The 23,033-nt window shown below is 38.2% G+C and overlaps 1 protein-coding gene across 1 annotated transcript; it reads right to left on the bottom strand.

Moving 5' to 3' along the window:
* Positions 1-7,295: 7,295 nt before the first annotated feature.
* slc6a1b (solute carrier family 6 member 1b) lies at positions 7,296-22,774 on the bottom strand. Its single transcript, XM_063473977.1, has 15 exons — positions 22,358-22,774; positions 20,671-21,118; positions 20,255-20,386; positions 19,925-20,025; positions 19,379-19,488; positions 18,821-18,953; positions 17,896-18,030; positions 17,160-17,263; positions 16,474-16,598; positions 15,733-15,845; positions 15,370-15,501; positions 13,342-13,444; positions 13,051-13,151; positions 12,510-12,677; positions 7,296-9,490 (listed from the first exon to the last, which is right to left on the bottom strand). Exons 2-15 carry the CDS (start codon positions 20,915-20,917, stop codon positions 9,377-9,379), a joined length of 1,818 nt encoding a protein of 605 aa, XP_063330047.1. The 5' UTR covers positions 20,918-21,118; positions 22,358-22,774; the 3' UTR covers positions 7,296-9,376.
* Between the last annotated feature and the right edge of the window lie 259 nt (positions 22,775-23,033).

Genomic DNA, 23,033 nt, shown 5'->3' on the forward strand with positions numbered 1-23,033 from the left:
ACACCATTGTTTTTCTTGTGACATGGCCCTCTTCCTATTGAAAAAACAAAAGTTGTATCCAAGATGGCCGACTTCTAAATGGCCACCATGGTCACCACCCATCTTGATGAGTTTTCCCCCTCACATATACTAATGTGCCACAAACAGGACTTTAATATCACCAACCATTCCCATTTTATTACGGTGTATCCATATAAATGGCCCACCCTGTATTTCTGATGGTTAGCTGCCAGAACTGACTACATGCATCTGTGTATCCATCCATTCCTTTCCATCATTGCTTATCCCTTGTGAGATCACTAAATTATCTATCGGTCCATCTAGCTATCTATCTGGAACAATATTGTTTGGTTATTCATACTTTCAGTCAGTTAAAAGTCATCAGCTTAACATGCCTGTCTTTGGACTGTAGGAGGGAGTTGGAGTACCCAGAGAGAACCCACAAAGGCAACCATAAAGCAAGAGAACATGCAAACAAAGAGGCCTTGCCTGCCCAGCCAGCCAACAGGTTCGAACCAAGAAGCTTCTGCCAAGGAATTGAGAAAACATGCAAAATTCAACTATCGTGCTACTGATAAGCCATTTCATTATGCCAGACTGTATTTAGTCATCCGACAATCTGAAATATTTACCTCAAGTTCAGTATTCTTCTCCTACAATTATGCTGAAATCTTGTGTTGATTGCAGTGTGGCATACTTTTAGCCTTCCTCTGTCAGTGCCGTATCAGAGGCATGCTGTGGGCTGTGCAGTTAGACCAGCAGTTAATTATTAGCATGACTGGTGAAGTGCAGAAGCTGCTGACCATTTTGGGATGTTTGTGTTTGAGCCTCCTAAACTGTTTGACATGTGAAAATGTCTGTAATGAGAAAGGTATTTAACTAATGGGAACAGCTATCACAGTGTTACTGATGAAGGAGGAAAGGGGGAAATTTGGATACCCAAATACGTATCCACCTAAGAATAAAATATAATAAAATCACTAAAGCAGCACTACATATAAAAAATAAATTGCAGAAATGTGTCATTGCAGACATTGCTGATTATATGCCTCATATCTAGAATAGTAGGCAGATGAAATGGCAAAGGTTGGTAAAAAACAGCATTATCATAGCAAAATAAACGGAAGAAGATGTTCACTGCCCTGCTGTAATCAGATGGGTTTCAGGCGACAGCTGGAAGTCCTGTGACTGCAGAGAAGCTGGACTGTAATATGGCACCAGGAGCTTATCAAAAACATAGATTTCAATATTGATTTCAATTAAGTCTGCATTGCGTGAAGGAGTGAATGGAGGTTAAATTAAATGAATGCCTTCAAACCCATGCTCTGTGGCACACTGTATACAAACAGATTGGAACGACAGCAGTAATACTGTGACTGTACTTGAGTCATGAATGCAAATTTTCTATCACTTGGACACAATTTCAGATGGGACAAAACACATCACAACCCTGTGTTGTTATCTGTATGATGTGTGCGTTTGTGTGTAGTTCAGGGTGCTTGGCAGGGAATTCATGCAGGCAATTAAAACTGTTCATTAATGCTTTGTTAACCAACACTCCAGCTAATCCTATCATATGGCAGGCAGCGATAAGGGCATTTGCTCTCTTGCTGCCTGCCTGTCTGTCCCTCTCTGCTGGGAGTTGATATGCTATCAGCACACTGTTTGTTAAGGTGAACAGAAGACTCACTAATATCCTGATTCAGCAGTGGTTCAGTGTAATACAGGAAGGAGATGTTTGGCAGTGTACACTAGATAGCCTTTAAAACCTCAGGTTATGTCTAATAGATAAAAATATTAAACATATCACCCCAAATAAACAACAGAATACTGAAATTGCATTGATGCATTTTCTGATCTGTCACTGCCCCCCATCAGTGGGATAACCATTATTTCCTGTTGTTTACAAAATCATAACAAACCACTGATTAAAAAATGTGACTTGAGGCCTATAAGCAGAATTAAAAGCTTAATGAGGTAAGTTAACCTAGCACCTTCAGTTTTACTAAAGTGGTTGCGCTCTTAAGGTTTGATGGTAACTTAATGTTACAGAGCAGGTTATGTTCTGATGATCATCTACTTGCTAAACTATTTGTTGAAAGATCCCTCTAATTTTGAGGAACAGCTAGTAGGAGGGTCTATAGTTTTTAAAGTCTATCTAAAGCCCTTGTACTTTCTGAGCTTTTATGAAATTGACAGATTTAAACTAGTTTGAATTTTTTTTCTCTTTTTTCTCAGATTGCCTAATGTTGTAAATAAGGCCAAAACTATCTTTTGCATATCAAATAAAAGAGGCTGTTAATTTAATGTAAAACACAGCTGTTATATGTCATATCCTCCAATTCAGTTCAATTCAATTTTATTTATACGGCATAAAAGAAAAACAAATCTTTTAACCCTAAGAAAGGGTGGAAAGCAATGTTGTTGTGGGACCTTAAAAGAGCATTGCATAAATAAATGCAATCAAACCTCACCAAGAGTAAACAAGATAAAGATATCCAGAAAAAGAGTACCTCAACTTATTGTTGCTAAAGGTGGTTCTAGGTTTTAAATCATCAGGTATATTTAGTTTTTCATTCAGTACTTCGGCATTTTGGCTTCGTTTTTGTTAAATAAATAATAACATGGTGTTAATCCGAGGTTGTGTTTACCCCATTTTAAGACATGACAAGGGCAATTTTTAAAATTATGTCCTAATATGTATTTATAACTTTACAAGTGAAAAAAATTGTAAATGTTCACAGCTATGGTGTTTCCCATTGCAAAGTAAACTGCAGTTGGCAACAACTTTTCAGCATCTTTCTCATGATGCTGATAGTAATTTCACTGGAGAGCATGCATACTACTGGGAGCCTTGGCCAAGCTGGCAGGGAGGAAAAACAGATTTCCATTTTCACTGTGTTTTGCTGGAGCCCTGGAGGTGACTTCTGAACTGCTACTACCTCTGCTAGACTGGAGCTGTCAGCGTTGCTTATCTCATAGCTGTGCCATCAGGACAACTAACACATCTGCTACAACACTGCTTACTTACCATGAGCAAACATGACTTTTATTTATATGTGTATAAATTTGATACAGTCATAACCACTGTAGTAAAACTAAAGATAAAATATTCTTGTTTTCTTGCACAATGCTAATGCATGCATTAGCAAAAAAAAAAATGCATGCATATATACTTCTTTAAACATTTTACTCTATGTTGAGGCACCATCCATGCATTTTCTACTGTGTTTCTAATTCGGGTTGTGGGGGGATCCCACAACTATCCCAGCCAATTTAGATTCACCAATTTTCTTCAGTCAGTGGGAGGAAGCTGGAGTGCCCAGAGAAAACTTTACAGTTTTTACAATTTTTGTATTTGTTGGGCAGCAAATTATTACAGTGGTTAGCAAAAACATTTTAGGTTTGGCTGTGGGCATTCTGTCAGATGTTTGCATGCTCGTTGGTGCTCAGATTTCCTCCAGACATTCATGTTAGGTTAGTAGCTGAGTATTTACAATCCAGTTAGAGCAATTAGAACATGCTGTAGGTATTACAGGTAGTGCGCTGCAGTGGTTTCTATCATATCTATCTAATAGACTCCAATTTGTTCATGTAAATGGAGAGTCTTCTTCATACACTGAGGTCAATTATAGTGTTCCACAGGGTTAAGTGCTAGGACCAATTCTGTTTACATTATACATGCTTCCCTGAGGCAGTATCATCAGAAGACATAGCATACATTTTCACTGCTATGCAGATGACACCCAACTCTATCTGTCTATGAAGCCAGATAACACACACCAATTAGTTAAACTGCAGGAATGTCTTAAAGACATAAAGACCTGGATGGCCTCGAACTTTCTGCTTCTTAATTCAGATAGAACTGAGGTTATTGTACTCGGCCCTGAAAATCTTAGAAATATGGTATCTAACCAGATTCTTACTCCAGATGGCATTACCTTGGCCTCCAGTAACACTGTGAGGAACCTTGGAGTCAATTGTGACCAGGATATGTCCTTCAAGGCACATATTAAACAAATATGTAGGATTGCTTTCTTCCATTTGTACAACATCTCTAAAGTTAGAAATATCCTGTCTCAGAGTGATGCTGAAAAACTAGTTCATGCATTTATTACTTCCAGGCTGGACTACTGTAATTCATTATTATCAGGATGTCCTAAAAACTCCCTGAAAAGCCTTCAGTTAATCCAAAATGCTGCAGCAAGAGTACTGACAGGGACTAGAAATATTTCTCCTGTTTTGGCTTCCCTTCATTGGCTTCCTGTTAAATCCAGAATTGAATTTAAAATCCTGCTCCTCACATACAAGGTCTTAAATAATCAGGCCCCATCTTATCTTAATGACCTTGTAGTACCATACCACCCTATTTGAGCACTTCACGCTCACACTGCAGGCTTACTTGTTGTTCCTAGAGTGTTTAAAAGTAGAATGGGAGGGAGAGCCTTCAGTTTTCAGGCCCCTCTTCTGTGGAACCAGCTTTGGATTCGGGAGACAGACACTATCTGTACTTTTAAGATTAGGCTTAAAACTTTCCTTTTTGCTAAAGCATATAGTTAGGGCTGGACCAGGTGATCCTGAATCCTCCCTTAGTTATGCTGCAATAGGCATAGGCTGCTGGGGGACTCCCATGATGCACTAAGTATTTCTTTTTCAGTCACCTTTCTCACTCGCTATGTGTTGATAGACTTCTCTGCATTGAATCATACTTGTTATTAATCTCTGTCTCTCTTCCACAGCATGTCTTTATCCTGTCTTCCTTCTCTCACCCCAACCGGTCGCAGCAGATGGCCGCCCCTCGCTGAGCCTGGTTCTGCTGGAGGTTTCTTCCTGTTAAAAGGGAGTTTTTCCTTCCCACTGTCGCCAAAGTGCTTGCTCATAGGGGGTCATATGATTGTTGGGCTTTTCTCTGTATGTATTATTGTAGGGTCTACCTTACAATATAAAGTGCCTTGAGGCGACTGCTGTTGTGATTTGGCGCTATATAAATAAAATAAAATTGAACTGAACTGAATCCAATTTGGCCATAGGTGTTTTTAGTATAAGTTGCTCTAACCCTACCTTGAATGTCATTGACAAGATAGTATATTATAAAGTACCAAATCCAAAACCCCAGAGTTAGACTTGGTTGTCAGAAGGAAACAGTAAACTGTGACTAGTGTTTAACCACCAATAGTGGTGTGTGTTTGCACTATACTAGCTAAGGAAATAGTTAAAATGGCTGAGCTGCAAGCACATATACTGTAAATGGTTTCACATCTGGCATTGGCTGCAAGCCTAACACAAACTCTGAAGGAACATTACTTAAAAATGCTGCAAGAAGTGATGATGTTACCACCAACACAATGACAATAAATGCTTTACATATTCTGCATTCACATTATATTCTATCCCATGTACTTAAGCTGACCAAAAGCCTGTGACTAGTTTAGGATGATGAATGGCATTTGCGGCCATGCTCACATGACAAACACTGTTTGCTGCATTATATATCCAATGTACCCTCACTACTCTGACTTGTGTCTTGATTTCCCATGCCTTCTTCTGCACTGCTCGCATGAAATCTCTGCTATTGCAATCACTTAATGGTGCCGCTGTAGGGGCAAACAGTGGCTGTACAGAACAGTTACTTCCATATCATGTCTTTTTTGGTTAAGGAGATTCAGACTCCAAGGATTTTTTAATTTGAATTTTGTGTATTTTCACAAGACATGAACTGGATTTTAGCTAGAAACTGAACAATGCTTTACTTACTTACCTATCCTCACTTAGTCAATTGCTGCAAAAATTGGGCCATGATGGGATTTTCTGTGTTGGAGCTTGCTGCAATTATTTGGTTGGAAAGGGAGATTAAATCTCATTATCAGACAAGCAGTTAAAAGCACACTGGCTTCCTGTGGAAGTGCTACTCCCAGACTTTGCCATATTGAGCTTGGTGTGCTCTTTTATAGAGTGACAAGTCCATAGCCTTGATTCTAAATAGTGACTCTAAACTACTGACATTTACATCTGTTTCATTCCATCTAATTCTTGACAATACGCTTTGACAGTTTCAGAATAAAAAAGGAAATGTGATTTTAAAAAAACCCACATATTTGAAGGTTACATTTATTATTTAAATATCACTTTGTCACATATTTTGTTCTAATCTTATTGGTCTTCCCTAGTCATAAATTCTGTTAAATTACGATGTGTCCTCTTCCCCTGCTTCCTTCTCTATGTGCATATTTTGGTTATTTGATGATTATTTGGACTGAAATGAATGTAGGTTAACCACTGGATAACAGCAGAGAGATGCATTGTACATTGTGGCTTGGAGGAATTGGCTTTTAGCCACAATAGCTGTAGTGTCTGTGCTGGCCCAGCTTTCAGTGCAGGTGTCACAAGAATGTTACTGCGGCATGAACCATTTTGTCAGAAACTATCAGTTATGTTTACAGCAAATATCTCTTGTAGTGACAGAGCTGATTGCATATTCACCAACTCGTGCAAAAAATTACCATAGTACTGAACAGGTCAGTAATGTGCAATAACATCTTTCTTAATAGAAAGAAACAGAAAATAATTTGAATTTTATCACATATTTTAAGTTTTTTCTAAGGGTAAAATGTTTTTCATAAAACAATTTGTTCCACAATTAACCACCTGCATAATTCCACAATAAATAAATAATTTTAGAAAATGAAAGCATTTAAAATGGAGTGGACTTTTATTCACCTACCCTTTAAACGGAATGAACACATAACACAGGGATTATAATCTATAGAACTTTATTTATTTTGCAGATAACATATATTGCAATCATGCTTTTTCATATAACACCATCTAGACATTTATTATATTTTTTACATATAATATTTTACATTAGGCCCATGAAACAGCTAGAAATATACAAAACAATATTCTCTGACTAGACATTTCTATTACATTATTGTTATTATTATTATTATTATTATTATCATCTTCTTTATTATTAATCTATTCTGCTGTTATCTTCATATTTTCTTTTCTTTTTTTTTTTACAGTTGAAAGATATGTGCTTTAGTTTCTGAGACAGTATTATTGCAGAAAACAGCAAATGATATCATTTTTTTCTGTTCAACATTTAGACGAAAGGAAAAAAAATCCAGGTTGTACGGACATTCACAGATACATGTATTACACAGTCCAGTTTACAACATCATTCAAGAGAGAAAACTGCAATATGGTAACTTTATACAAAATTCACGGAACCCTTTAGTCATTGCACATTTAAATTCACACATCTTTGAAAAAAAAAAAACATAAATAAAAGAAAAGATGGGACTGGTTCAACCTGATTCCTGTCGCATAGCTGCCACAGAAGCAAATTCTCTTGATCCTTCTTCGTAGTAATACAGCGATATCTGCGGTCTGTCACAAAGTCAGGATCTACTCATATGCTATTATATTGCCGAGCAACTTGATATGTTATAATAGGTTTTTATTCACCCTATGAAAAGGAGTAGTTTTCGGTGGTGTTGGCCTATAAAGCATCTGGCTATGTCCTGTTAACAGTACTTCAGCCAGTTTTGTTCTGTGTCTGTGCCAAAGTTTCTCTGCCCATTTCTTGTATTGGAAATATAAGACAGAATAGGAACAACTTATGGCTTCTACCAAAATCTGTGAAGGCCATAACAGCTTATACACAGTGAAAGAAAATATGCTAGCAGAGCAGATAGCACACAGAAAAGAGGCAGGAATTTGGATCAGCTTTTGAATGTACCCAAGTAGAGATATACGTATATATATCTATATCTATATATCTATATTTATATCTATATAGATATAGATATCTATCTATATATATATATGTATATATATATATATATGTATGTCTATATGTGTATGTGTGAAGTCTTCATTCTGGTTTGCGACTTAATGTTTTGTTGCTGCTTCAGGTAGCATGTTGAATTTATGGGAAAAAAAAGACAATTTTCACACTTGTTGTTGTTTAATACAGCATTCATTGTTTCAGTGTATCGTGGTAGTATCTGAGAGAATTTGGTCACTTCCACCTTTGTTCCTGAGAAGTGGGTTACTAAATAGATACACAAGTAAACAATTCCAGACAGAATAATGGTAGTAATGATAGAAATCATCTCGCACTCTACACTGCAGCCTATTAGCTCTCACAGTTTAAACTCTGAATTAGTATTGTTTTATTTCAGCGTAACACTTTTCCTTCTACTTAATTGGTGTCAGTTGAAGAAAAGTCACCATTTTCCAAATGTTTACTCTCCAGAAGAAATACTTTACATGCAGTGCACATGTAGGAGTTTTGTAACGGCTACGCCTTTATTTTTAGAGGTACTAGTTTACAGATTCAAACTGTGCTTGTGGGCGACTGCTCTTTTCACTACCCTGCTGCTCTATACCGAGTCAAAAGGGGATTCTCGAATAATTACTTTAATTAGACTCTTTATTTAATCCATAAATGCTCAGTGGGTCAGCAGTCTCAGAGCATTAATTTGGTCCTTCTCACTCACACACATAGAAAATAACCTAAAACTTGTTCTACAAAAAAGATTTGGACAACATACAAAGTTATTGTTCTTTAGAAAACAAAGAAACAATTATAACAGTCTCTTGCTATGTATTATATATGTTATTTTTGCTGTGGTCACAGTTTTCACTCATGCCAAAAATAAATTGGACACTTAGAAATTCCATACTGTACTTGTGCTTTTCAGTTGTATCCCCCAGACACGGGTAGTAAACATTTCAGGTGAAGTGCAGGATTTGCAGGGGATTGATAGTCTAGTTAAATTTGTTTTAAAAATAAAAGCAAATTTGGCCTTACCTGTTGCACATTCCCACATTGTCTTTGCCTTAAATTGCTCAATATTCCATTTCCACTTTGCTAACTTTCAAATTGTGTTTTCATCTACTACACGGCATTTATTTTGATGTATTTATTTCATGGACATGCAAAATGCATTTTACCGATAAACCCTTTTGTACAATAGTTGGAGTTTAGTAGATTACTCAAAGCACATTACTACTGAATCAACATGGGCCTCCAAATTTAAATTATATATATTCAATATACAGTATTTTACTAAGTCACATTTCCTTTTCTAAAAAGGCTAACTTTTTTGCATAATGAAATTCATAATATCACAATAACTTTGCTGGATAATTTGCTTGTCATCATAAGTTTTATAACTTTGTATTTTACAAATAAACATACAGAAAACCCCCTAAAAATAACTGTGTAATCAGGTTGGTTTCACGTGTCCCCAGGAGGTAGGTGAATAAAAGCAGACATAAAAGTCTAGTGGTTGTTCCCAACCTTGATTACGTTTCTTCTATTGTGGAGTGCCAGTCTGGCTGTTGAGACAGAGATCAGACCTTTTTAGATGTAGGCTTCCTCAGTAGCAGGGTTCTGATTCTGGTTTTCTGTCTGCTGGTCTGGACCATTTTCCTGAGCCTTCACCAGTACCAAAGGCTTGATCATCATCCGCAGACGCTGAGAAGAAGATCGGTACCACAGTTAATATCGTGAGCTGAGAAGTCTGTGTTCAAATCCAAAAGCTGTAACAAACCACACAAGCTATGCAGCTGTGAGCTTAAGGGATAGATGACCTTAGGCTTTGAATGTAAACATTCTTCTGCTGGTTGCTATGAGGGGAGATGTCTGCACTTTCCAACCTGGGAGAAAGTTATATGAATGAATATACCTTTAGAGAGTGAAACCTACTAATGACACCAACAAACTTCCATGGGCCAAACTTACTAAACTTACAAAATTTTTAAAAAATGCTCTCAGCTATGCAGCGTCAGAACAGGGCTTTGCAGTCAACATTTTTATGGAGTGTTTGTGAAACTAAGTGTTCGGCTGGGTGCAGAGCACTAATCAACTTGCTGATTGCTACAATTAGACAATCAGCCATCAGCTGTTACTGCAGGATCTGACGCCTGCACATCGCCTCTGATAGCCTCTGTTCCACTGTCTGCAATTATCGCCCATTTATTCTGTCAGTGGTGACTATAAAGCTATATCTGTCAGAGGAGACTAAGAGACTATCTGTAAGCCTACTTATTCGGCTCACTGTGGATGACTGAAAATCAAGAAGTTGTTAATGTAAATGGTATACCAGAAAAGGTATTCTCTTACAGTGATTAGTAACATCAGGTCAATAAAAATGCAGCGTGGCACTGCCCTGCGTATAAACGTCATTTACCAAGGACTTCATGGCTGTTGTATGTCATTGTCACTGTTACAGCACACAGCTATGAGAAATTATTTAACAGAACTAATTAAAAATCGATTTCACTAATCCTTTTATCACTGCTCTACGCTTCATGACAATTTACTACTTTGCCCAGGATGCTAGTGTGTTTTACTTATTATAAAACCATTGAATTACAGTGGTGCTGTACAGTTTTAATGCATGGAGCAAAGTCACACTCGCTATGCTCATCCTTTTCCCTTTCAGTGTGGAGCATCTTTTGGCTTCTAAATTAATTACAAAACATAGCTGCAAGCGGCGACGAGGGGGCCAAGAAGTTCAGCAGGGTACAGTCACAATGTCAGTTTGATCTGATTATGTTAAAGGTGTAGCTGTTAGCACTGATTGAAAATAAAACATCTTTTTACCATTTGCATGGCTTCTAGGGACTCTGAAAAAAGTGCATAGAGCGTACACCAAGACTGATGTTAATTTATCAAAGAGTTGCTGTGCCACAGTATAATTTCCTTTTTTATATCAATTGCCTGTAAGGGGCAAACGGATAGAAAAGTCAAAATCCATGTGATAACTTTAGAAAGGGTTGTTTTGCAGATCACCTCTGACAATATTTGTAGACATCAGAAAAAACTGTAGCCTGTATTTATTTTAAACCTTTCAATGAAATCACTTATGATGGTTGCATCAATTAGGTTGACATGACAAGCAGACATATCCTGGCTTTGGGGCCTTCCAGAGACACCACACAAAAATTCTTGTTTATGGCCAATATCTCTCTTGTCCAACATCTTACAAAAACAAAACACTACTAAAGCTATAGAACTGATCACTTCTATAGCTTTATACAAGAAACTGCAAGTTTGTACCTTCTTATAGGCGTTGACATAGCTTTTAGCAATATTAATGGTCACACATGCAAATTCCCAGCAAATGCCTTTTTGTCTGAATGTCTTGTTATTTTATTCACTGAAATGAGGCACTAGGAGACCTTCTTGGGTATAAGGAAAACTCAGCAGCAGTTCTGTGACAATCAACCCACTTGTCTGATGCTTTGTATTGTGTGAACTCCATTTGAGTCCTTGAGCCTAGTTTAGCCACAGCAAGGTTAAAGTAGTTTGTGCAGCCAGACCTGATGAATGGATGACAACAGAGCAAGCATAGGCTGAAATAGAAGCCTTCTGTGCCTATTGGTTGACTCTGATTAAGTTTTTCTGATTTTACTATTATTGTACGACCGTCTACTGGTCAGATGCAGCCCGTTCTCACTCCCGAGGCGTAATATACTGACGATTTAAGAACGTGTTGGTATTTCCTGCATTGCTGGTTGTGTTTCAAAAGTACCTCCTATCTCTTTTACCCAATCACATTTCCTTGAACTCAAGGACATTTTTATCAAGGTCAAGGTGGGTGGGAGAATTCATAAGGACTTAGGAAAGGAGAACAAGAATGCACTGAGAATAACATCCTTATGCTAGAATATGTACCTATGAAATGTCCCAAAGTTATGGTGATATTAAGATTCTTTGGAATCCACGAGTAGCTAATTTGCCTCATTTGTGTTTTTTAAAAGTTATGTGCCTAAACATACTGCCAAATCTGAACCACTGGTGGCGCTAGAGCACTCGTGGCAAAACCATTAAACTCGATAAAAAGAATCAGGGAACTTCCAGCGGACAAAGAAGAAGAAGGAGAATAGAAGACTGCTGGTGCCTGCACAGGTTCTCTGTTTGGCCCTTAATTATAATCCTTTCATAGTACTTTCAAAGCTGCCCATTATGAAAATAATAAAAAGTAAAGGTAATAGAGCTCATGGGTTAGTATATTCTGGTAAAGCAGACTGCATTTGTGGTGACCTAAATATTTATCTTAACTTCTGTACATGGTTTAAATGGATCTTTCACTAAATCCTTTGGGCTTGTATTTTTCTTTATCTGCATATAGGATGGCCTTACATCCTGTATGAGCTAATATCAGTTTGGCTTGTGCAAAAAAATCATGCATAAGAAGTAATCCACTTGAAACACTCAGTGTGGCTTATTCAGCTACAGAGTCCAGGGTAAAGCTACTAGATGTGTGAAAAGCTCAGAGGTGGGTATAGTGATGCATTATACGCTGGTATATCTTTAGCTACTTGTCAGCCGTACACTCTTGGTATTTATACCATAACTTTAAAAATAATAACATCCCACTTGCTTTCTTAACAAGAAAAGGATATTAATTTTTGTAGTGTAAAGCAGGCAATTCTAAAAATTTGTGAAATACAACTAAAAAAGTCAAGCATTATTATATTTGTCTTACCTCTTTGTATGAGCCTTTTAGTGTGAGGAACATGTAGCCCATGTAGCCAGGGATGAGAATCATGGAGGAGAGGGCCATGCACCAGCCGACCCCCTGACCCCAGGCAGGGAACACATAGTCGCCCATAGTAAGAGGAACCATCTGTATTGCACTAAACAAGAAGACTCCCTGTACGCAAGAGGAACAAGAGAATAGATCTAATTATGCTTACAAATATGCTACCAAACTGCATAATGTTTAAGCTAAGATAAGAGTTTTGCAAATTGTTGTACTATTTCCTATATTGTCTTATACAGATGTGGTTTGGACACACTATTGGATGATGGTGCTTAAATGCAAGTTAACACAAGCATTAAATCAAGTGTCAGTGAAAAGAAATAGACTCCAGCCAGAGAGAGAAGCAGTCATCAAACAATGGCACACTTTTTCTTAAATGTATGGTTCAAGTCATTTGCAATATACAGAGTGCCTTCAAATAAAATACTGACCACAGTGGAGTACTATTTTTCTTTTGTGTTATGTTTTTGCTTGCCGCACTTACAGCCACAACGAGTGGAGTAAAGACAACCCAGCAGGCCTTCCACCAGAGACAAGGTCTGTAGCCAATCATTTCTTCAATGTTGTCATAGAATTTGTTCACACCTGGAACAAAAACAACAAAAACATTATCAGTGCTGTTTTTATCATTATTATCACTGTGGATTTATATGTTTCCCATCTGAATCTTAGATGTCAAAGCTTGGCATTTTAGCGACACCAAATTGGCAGCTAAAAGACAGAAAACACTTACTGTTCTAAGATGGAGAAAAAAAACCCTTTTTGTTTGGCTCACCATAGAACCATGAGATTGAGATACATTCGAAGAAGACCAAGAAGAGTAGGGACATCCCACTAGCTGAATAGTAATCAAACAGTTTAAACACGTACAGTCCACCCTGAAAACAGAGGCAAAGAACATGATGAGAAAGGAGAAGTAATGGAAAAAGCACTTACAGGCATGTGCAGGACAGTATTAAACTAGTGCAGTGAAGTAACATCAAGAGTGAGAATAAATGGTTAAACATCCAACTGATGAACTCAGAACTCTAAATGGATTCTTTGTGAAAAGCTGTGTATCTCCTACTGTGCGGTGCACACAGTACCAATATGGCTCAAATTTCTACTTAAAACAGTGCCAGCCTTTAGTGCCTTGCAGCTATCAAGTCATTCTAGGGACCAGCTCAAGAGGACTTCTTGGAGTTTGTCCACTTCTACATTTTGAAGCTTGATATACTTCATACTGCCTGGAACAGCGATTAGGATAACTGCCATAAAATAACGTGCTGTGCATGTAGCATGATGGAAATCCAATGTGACTGGAATAGAGGAACAGCGCAGGCTCTTGAATTGTCATAGCTCAAGAGATACAGAAGCTTTTATTGCATATTACTGACAATTTGTTTTTTTTTCTTGCTTATCATTTTCTTTGTCTTGCATTTCAAACTGCTGCAAATCTTTGAAGTGTTTTTAGCATAATGTTACTTGAGGGAAATTACTCAGTGTGTGTCAATAGAAGAAGCAGAGTTTGGAATTCCAATATATTCAAATAAACTTTGATAGCTAAATATCTATGTGTAAACAATAGTTTATAGAACTGTGTTAAGCCCTCAAATGTCATTTTATTACACAAATCTGAAATCCAGCATAGTAGAAAAGACAAATGATTAAGTACAATGACATTTCTCTTCAACAGACTAAAACACCTATTTTAATTACAGTCATAATTGGGTTAAAACAGCTCTTGTAGATTAAAATGGGATTAAAATAGCGCACTGTGCATAAGCCCCAGGAAAATTTGGTCTTATACACAGAGGTCATTCACTCATAAATGAGCTGTGACTAATACTGAAATGCTAAGACTGAAAATTATTGAGAAAATAATAGAATATACTAGCGATTTTGGAACAACTGAAGCTTTTGAATCACATTTGCAGAGTATGGCTGTCCTGAGAGTACAAAAATAGCAGCGAATGTGGGGTCAGGAGAAACAAAGGGCTGTTTTCCTTTGGGGGAGGATGAATGTGCTCCGAAAATGAAATCAGTAGACAGTCCGAGTGTAAAGGTGACATGTTAGAAGCTTATGAAATGTCTACAAAGGCTCATTCACTAAGGAGAATGAATGTGTCGAGAAAACTTTGGGATAATCGCCTCCTTGGACAGTCAGGTTACTTTAATAAATTGTTTGTGACCTTATGATGTGATTAACAAAGCGCTGGGGTTCCTCCTCCTTGAATATGCACAGCAGTTTCAATGAAAATTTAGAAATTGGAGAGAACGTGTACTAGACTAAAGCCATTTTATCATTTCTCAAGGATATGTTGATATGATATGCAAATCAGAGCCCTTAATGACCAGATCACACCACATGGGAATCTTGCTAGTAGAAGTTGGGGATATCTCTTTTTGTTCTCGAGTAAATACTAAATATTGTGAATCAGTTTGGCATGTTAGTCTCAAGAATTAGACCCTATGACTGTTTTACAAAGTGTAAAGATGAACCCAACAAATGCAGGCACTGATCAGGTTAATGTCTGGTTGTTGTTAATGTAAATATAAAACAGAAGGTAAATTCACAGAAAATGTCCTATTAAGTGACCTGTTGTTTTTTGTTTTGTTTTTTTACTTTGGACTTACTGTAAAATACAGACATTTCCAGGGTAAGTAGTAAAAAAAACCCCATCTGTTATTTAATAATTTGTTACTTAATTACAGTGGTGCAGCATGAATGGCCATGGGGGGCACTTTGTAGGACCGATTCTGGCCCACAAGCCTTATGTTTGACATGCCTGCACATTCAGAGTTAGTGCACATTCATATTCACCTGTGTGATGTTGGACAGGCCAATGATGTAAGAAACAAGGCAGACGACTGCAATGAAGATCTCTCTACGCTTTCGAAGGACATGGGGGAATTCATCAACTAGGGCAGTGATGAAGCCTTCCACAGTGCAGAACTGGAGAGATTGCAGAATCAGGTTGAAACTGTGTTACACAATACATTTCTGTCACAATAAAAAGATTGCTAAGGTTTAGTATCTGAGCAAAAGAGCAATGGTAAGTTTTTTGGCACATTAGTGCAGTATCAAACTGAAAACTTAGATCATTTTTATTTGAAGGTTAGAAAAGTATTTTATAAAGCATTTCATATTGGTAAAAGGAGACAGTTTTTCTTGAAATATCTTTACCTGACTGTCAATTCCCAGCATCAAGAGCATGGAGAAAAACAACACTGCCCAGAGAGGGGAAATGGGGAGCTGGGTGACAGCCTCTGGATATGCCAAAAAAGCCAAGCCAGGTCCTGATAAAAGATAATTATCAGAGATAATGTGATTTGTATTTGACAGTGGGACACAAATAAAACATGTGGTATTTGGCTATGACATAGTGGCTCCATAGTGTAATGGCTTTCACAATTGATAGGCTCCTGATTCCTGTCCTGGGAGATTACTCTATATGAGTCGCATCAGGCAGGGCATCAGGAGTAAAGATCTTCCACATCAGACATGGGGAGCTACCCACTGTGGTGACTCCTTGTGAATAAGGGAGCAGCTAAAAGTATCTGGTTTTGACTAAAGAAGTCAAAACAATAAATTTAAACTGGGCTCATATGACAGTACTGAAAGTGTAACACTTGATAAAAGAAGAAACAAAAAAAGGAGTTGATCTCAAAGTGTCATTGAGAGAAAAAAGTACACTGAATGTCAAAGCTGAGTATTTGTAAAGGACTGAGAGTACAGAGAGTTTTTGCAAAGTATTTCCCTTCTAATAATCCCAGCAATCTGGACCAACAGTGTAAAAAAACAATCATTTGTCCCTTCAAAATTATAGCAGCTGCAATGGCTGACTTTTTGCACCGTATTTGTAGTTATATTATCTCTTGCCTGTGTCTGTTATTACTATTGAGTTTCAACATTGATTGCAATTACCTGAGGCTGCCACATCAGCGATGGGTCTCTTTGTTACATTGGCCATAAATCCCACGATGGAGAAGATGACAAAGCCGGCGAACATACTGGTAAAGGAGTTGATGAAGCAGACAATGACAGAATCTCTGTAGGGGAGAGACAAAGCACGCTGCAGCCATTGTCACGCCTATATCAATTCCTTATCAACCCGTCACACATTGTGGCGAGGCTTGTGGGAGTGGGGTGGTGGGGGGTGGGGTGGAAAGGGAAAGGTGGAAAGCCATTTTGCATCTGGCAGTGGCACAACAGCTGAATACATTGATAATGTCCTGATTTTATAAAACGGCAGTGAGTTCTAGCAGTTTTACGACTAGAGAGACAAATGGGCAGATGGCCAGTGTTTATTTTATAAGGTGACAGCCTGTGACAGTCACCAAATGTGTGTACCTGAATCTAAAACACTATGTGGAGCCAAAATAATGAAACAACTGATATAACAGGGGGCTCAAATAGTCCCAAAATAGAACGCACTGCAGACACTATGCTGTCACGGAAACCAAAAATAATCCCAGGAAGAGACATCTGCACAGTCTCCGTATAAAAAATAAATAAATAAATTATATGAGTGAGTGGTGATAGATGGTAATTTTTTAACAGGCATTTAATTCAAGCTGTAAATAAACAGAAACAGTATTTTATTCACCTACCTGTACACGTTGTTGGTGAAGGGATTATAGCTGCCGAGAGCAATCAGAGAGCCTAATCCTAGCCCATAGGAAAAGAAGATCTGAGTGGCAGCGTCGAGCCACACCTGACACACAGACAGAAAAGAGGTTCAAGTAAGTGTGCTTGTGCAAAAATTGCTGCTAAAAGAAGATTTTTGTTTGAAAAACCGGCCAGGATTATATTCATTTACTGATTATCAGGACTCTTTTCTCTGATGAAAGCATGTGCATAAATGCTAGAAAGAGGGAAACTGTTTGTTCTGCACTGTAACACCTAAGCATTGTTTTGTCGTGCCTGATGCTATTTGATCCACTGTCAAATCACTGCATCGTGATCTGACCTCAGCTTCTCAGTCTTTACAGAAATAAACACATTATCTCATAATCAATACTGTAAAAGAAAGTATTTGTGAACTGTGCTAATAATGGTACTTGCAATGAACAATCATGGTTATAAACATCATTCACAGACATTCACGTTAAAGCTCTGCAATCACTGAAAATGTATCTGGAATCTTGTTGACTTATTAGTTCCCATCCATTCGTGTATTTACAGAGACCTACATAATGTTAAAAAAAAACAAACCCCTGAAACATCACCCCAAAAACCAAAACACATCCTCTTGGTGCTCATCGTATACTCTGAAGCAACCTTAATTTTGGTTGTTGCTGCAGAATATCCACATGTATTCATGATCAGAAAGAGCAGAGAGCTCACCTCAGACTCCTTAAGCTTGTTAAAGTCTGGTGTGATATAGAAGAGGATTCCATCCAAGGCACCGGGCAGAGAGACACCACGGCAAAACAGGATGAACAACATGAAGTAAGGGTACGTGGCAGAGAAGTACACCACCTACGGGGCACAAAATTGTGATTACTGCAAAATAATCTCTCTAAGCCATCTTTAAGATCTCCCGAGAATATTTGTCATGCGAGGCAAGAGCGCAGTTTGAAAACCGACAAGTTGTTAATCTCATCAACTTATTGTGTTACTGAGGCACCATCCACACAGAGCAGCATAGTGCCCTAGTCAGCCATCTCCCAGAGGCACAGTGACCCCAGAAAGACTGGGTTCAGCACACTCCCGGCGCACTATTTCCCTCCTTATCTGAACTAATTTCAGACTGTGCTGTCAAAGTCAACACTAATCATGCCAGCCAAGATAAAATCTACTGCATAAAAATGAACCAGCAGAGGATCTTGTTGTGAAAGTTAGGAAATTGTTGAAACTCTTTTTGCCATATTTAAAAAAACAGACATCAAAATAAAGATCAAGCAACAGCAAATAGAAATCTCATACTTTAGCTCAGTGTACAGATGATGCAAACTCTGTTGGGCTGTTTGCCATTGTGCAAAATGTTGGTACTTATATAACACAACATACTTTATAATAAAGGGATATTCCAAAGGGATAACCTCTGTGTCCATGTATAATCTTAGTCATTTTTGTATGATTTTTAACTTTTTTGTGACAGTGTACCAGTGAAGCTCTTTTCCCACACTAACAGGAAATTACACAAAATTTCTAAAATAAGTGAGTAACTCCCTTTATTTCAACAATAATCTAAAGTTCTGTTGTTCCAGTTCTATATTTGGCTTTTTCATTGTTTCTGCTGATGTCTGTACCTTCTTCTTCTACTTACTTTGCCAGTCCAGCTGACTCCCTTCCAGATACAGAAATAGACAAGGACCCATGCTATGGCGAGTGTGATAGCCAGTGGGATCCTGACCTCCCCAGGCTTCTCCAGGCCATCGGTCAACTGATGCATGTTTCGTCTGGAGGGAAGTAAAAGGGTTTTACTACAATACACAAGGGCATCCTTGATGCCACATATGTAGCATGCATGGAAGCATACACAAATATGCCTACATGCATCTGAATATTCACAAAGAGTCTTTTGATGGCTTTTTCTCATCCTTAAAGCTTAAAGGTATGACAGCAAAAGGAAGCTGTGCTTCTGTGCACACGTTATTTTTCTCACCCATTATTTTTTTCAGTCCATTTACCATTTGTGCACAGATTTTCCTCTGCTGATATTCTGGGTAGATTGCTATTAAAGGATATGGCCACTGAGTCATCATATGCAAATGGCCATATCTAACTTTGACCCATGATGTAATGATCATGCACATAAGGGAACCTCTAACCTCACTGTGCAGCTAAAACCTATCAATAACATTAACTGAAATGTCCAGCTTACTCCCAGAACTCTACAACGGCACTGGTGAGGTTTGAGGTGTCTATGATGCTGTAGTTGGTGTAGCAGCGATCTGTGTTCCAGCTATTTCCACAAGTCTGCCACGGCAAATCCTGGAATTTAAGGAAAACGCACACAAACACAAACACACACACACAGGTTCTTTTATTTGGAGCACTCTCCCACTGCCTATTCTCTCTAGCTGTCAAGCTGCCAAGACCACGATACTCATTCGGGACACTGAGATTTCATGGTTTTCTCAGAGCAGTGAATGCTTCATCGCCAAATGCATTTATCAATACCTTGTGTAAGGCACTAATTATGTGGGAAAGGAAGTAATAAATGTCATACTCTGTTAAGGGCTGTGAGGCCTTATATAAGAGATACTGGCAAACAGCACCTGCCTCATGATTAAAGGGTTAGAAAGTAATAGTACTAACAATACAGACAGGGCTATGTCTGGAAAATCTCGGCCCTTAAAGGTTCAGAATTAGTGCCCTGTTACTACGTTTGCTAAGAAATGTAGGACTTTAAATATCAAATACTCACAGCACTGAAGGAGTTGTACAAATAGTAAATAGCCCAGGAAATGATAACAATGTAATAGATATTGAGCCAAAAGGACAGAACAGCAGCAGCCAGGCCAACACCTGAAACAATGGAAAATAAAGGTGTGATGTCAAATTGTGCTGAATAAAACAAAATGAGGAACACATGTAAGTCCAGTTTGAATGCCTAAATAAAGTAGTTATTTAGAAAATTTAGTTTCAAGTCTTAACAATATATATATATATATATATATATATATATATATATATATATATATATATATATATATATATATATATATATATATATATATATATATATATAATTTACCTTTGAACATTGGAGCCAGCTTCCACACTCCAAGACCTCCAATAGAAGTGTACTGACCAAGAGCCGTCTCCAGAAAGAACAGAGGCATACCAGCAAATATGAGGGTCAAAAAGTAGGGAATCAAGAAGGCCCCTGAATGAAAGGTGAGAAGTAAAGGTGTGTAAATGACGACAAAGGATATGCTAATAATTTTCAACATAATCCAATAAAACATATTAGGGGTGTTTTGTTTCTGCGCCCCAGATCACGTCACAGCTATTTGTCTGTGCGCAATTACGCACGGTTATACTGGACATGCAGTTTATATCTGTTATAAATAAAGAAGTCCTGGGCAAACTGTCAGGTTTTAATGTCGAGATCTTTGCGCTCCTTTTGGTGTGTGGATATACTGAAAATTGCCAAGAATTCCTCATTACCTCCACCGTTTTTTCCACATAAGTAAGGAAATCTCCAGACATTTCCGAGTCCGATTGCGTATCCGACACAAGAGAGGAGAAAGTCAAATTTCCCACCCCACGTTTCTCTTTCGGGTATCTCCTTTTTCGTCTTCTGCACTTTCACCACCAAGGTTTTGGGTTTGTCGTTTGGCGTGGTGGTGGGCGCGTCATTCACCGTCTCCGTTAAGACGTGTCCGTCCGAGGCTTTGGTCCCGTTGGTAGCCATGGTCGAGGTGTGCGTCGGACAGTCCTGACCAGTGGAGAAGAGGGGGTTTCAGCACTGGTCCAGATAGACAGCAGTTTATCCGTCCCGTACTTCCAGTTCCCAGACAACAGCCGAGAGGGGGGAAAAAAAAACGAAAACTGGGGTACAGCGAGTGATTTGGAGGAGAGGCGAGGCGAGGACCTTAGCAACAGTCCAGTGACCCTAAAAAACAAAAATAATAATATAGTTATAAATTTCACAGAAAAAGTGACATTCCTAAATTAGATATTGTTAGTTGCTTTGAATGCAAATATACTTATTCAAAATATTTATGTATAGAGCCTTAAAACGAATGTCCTAATAATGAGGGATTAATTTTGCTATAATCACTGTGGATGTTAACTCCTTGGGAAAAAAAAAAACATTTAAAGAGTAATTAAATATTCCTAAAAAAATTCTGTTAAATGACAGAAAGAATATTTCTTTGAATTATATCTATTTAGCTATCTCTCTTTATATATGTATATATGTCGTGACATTTCTTAAGGGGTGAGAAAAAAGTCTGTCCCGTGTTCTGTGAATCCCACGGGATCAAATAAAAGCTTCTCATGCAATATGAATCACTTTTAATTGCCTGGAGTGAATCCATGTTAGCAGAAATTTAGAGCCTGCTCTTGTCCTTGATTCATTATGCTCTAAATTCAATGGCCCACTTCTCACTGCTCCCTTACAAGAGAAAAGCAATTAAACACATTTAGAAATCAGACTCGATAATGAATCACCTGGAGAGGCTAATAACTCACCAGAATTTGCAATTTGAATATAGATCTACATCAAATATCCATGGAATAGAGTTCTAATTTGCAATAGTTATTTTAGTTAATGCAAAAAATTGGTAAATAAACGTAAAAGATCTACGTCATCTGTTTGTATTTTAAATAGCATTTTTAAATGCAAAATAAACGACCGCTAAAATGGTGAGTAGAGAGTGCGCTCTCTGTGCCCCCTTATTACCTGGTGCGTAATTGAGAGAAGCGGGGTACCAGGGTTGCATTTACAGATGGAAGCTAGAGTATTATTTTTTCATATTTCAGTCTACTAATAAAAATACACCACTTCTATGCCAAGTTAATGTGACATTTTGCATCTAAGAGACATCGCGACAAGAACTGCTTGTGCATTTTCTGCGTATTTAAATTACACAATCTACAAAACACAGATTCAAATTTCACATACATGAAATGTGGCTGTAGAACAGAAAGATCAAAGAAGATGCTAATGGCTCCTGAAGAAAACTAAAAAGAAGTAAAAAGTCTTCGTCGACCTCACGCGCAGCTGCATATCCTTACGCAAATTCAGCACATCTGCACATGGCAAATTCCTTGATGGTCCTCGCGTGTAACAAATGCATTTCTTTTCTCGAATTTATGTAAATTGCACCCCGTACAAGTGAATACTTACAATACAGTCCGCTACTTTGCAGATTCTTTCTCCGGGGGGAATATCCCGATTTTGGAAAAAGTAACTTCCTTTCACTTGCACTGAGTCAAACCGCGGTGAAAACTTTGCATTCGGCGACAGCGAGCGAATATATGATCCGAAAGGGGAGAGGATAGTGGGCAAATGCGTCTTTGAGAGCGAGGTGCTGTCCTTAAAGGAGTGGTGCTGAAAGAGAGGAGGGGAGAGAAGACGGAGAAAAGGAGCTGCCGCCGTCTCAGTTGAAGCGAGCAGGGACGTAACATGGAGCGCAGGATCCTCACTTTCGTCTACATAGCGTCAATGTCACCTCAAAGTCGACCCTCCCCAACTCCAACATTTCCACCACTGAGATGGCAGCGGGTTTGAGAGAGGAGCATCCGCTTGTCTCAAGGTTTTATATCGTTACTCCTGCAGCTTTTTTTCTCCCGTTTTTTTTGAACATCAGCAACTTCTCTCTCTCTTTCTCTCTCTCTCTCTCTCTCTCTCTCCCCCCTCCCCATTCCCCCCTCTCTCCCTTTGTGACTCACTTAAGGTCCAGATGATGAATAACACAGACTTAACATTTTTATGTAATCCTCTGTTTTCCCAAAGTCATCCCTTGAGTTAACTTGATTTCATCAAGTTGCCATTTAGAACACCGAAACGCATTAATAACGCA

This window comes from Pelmatolapia mariae, linkage group LG5 (assembly GCF_036321145.2).
Source record: "Pelmatolapia mariae isolate MD_Pm_ZW linkage group LG5, Pm_UMD_F_2, whole genome shotgun sequence".
In the NCBI taxonomy this organism is placed as follows: domain Eukaryota; kingdom Metazoa; phylum Chordata; class Actinopteri; order Cichliformes; family Cichlidae; genus Pelmatolapia; species Pelmatolapia mariae.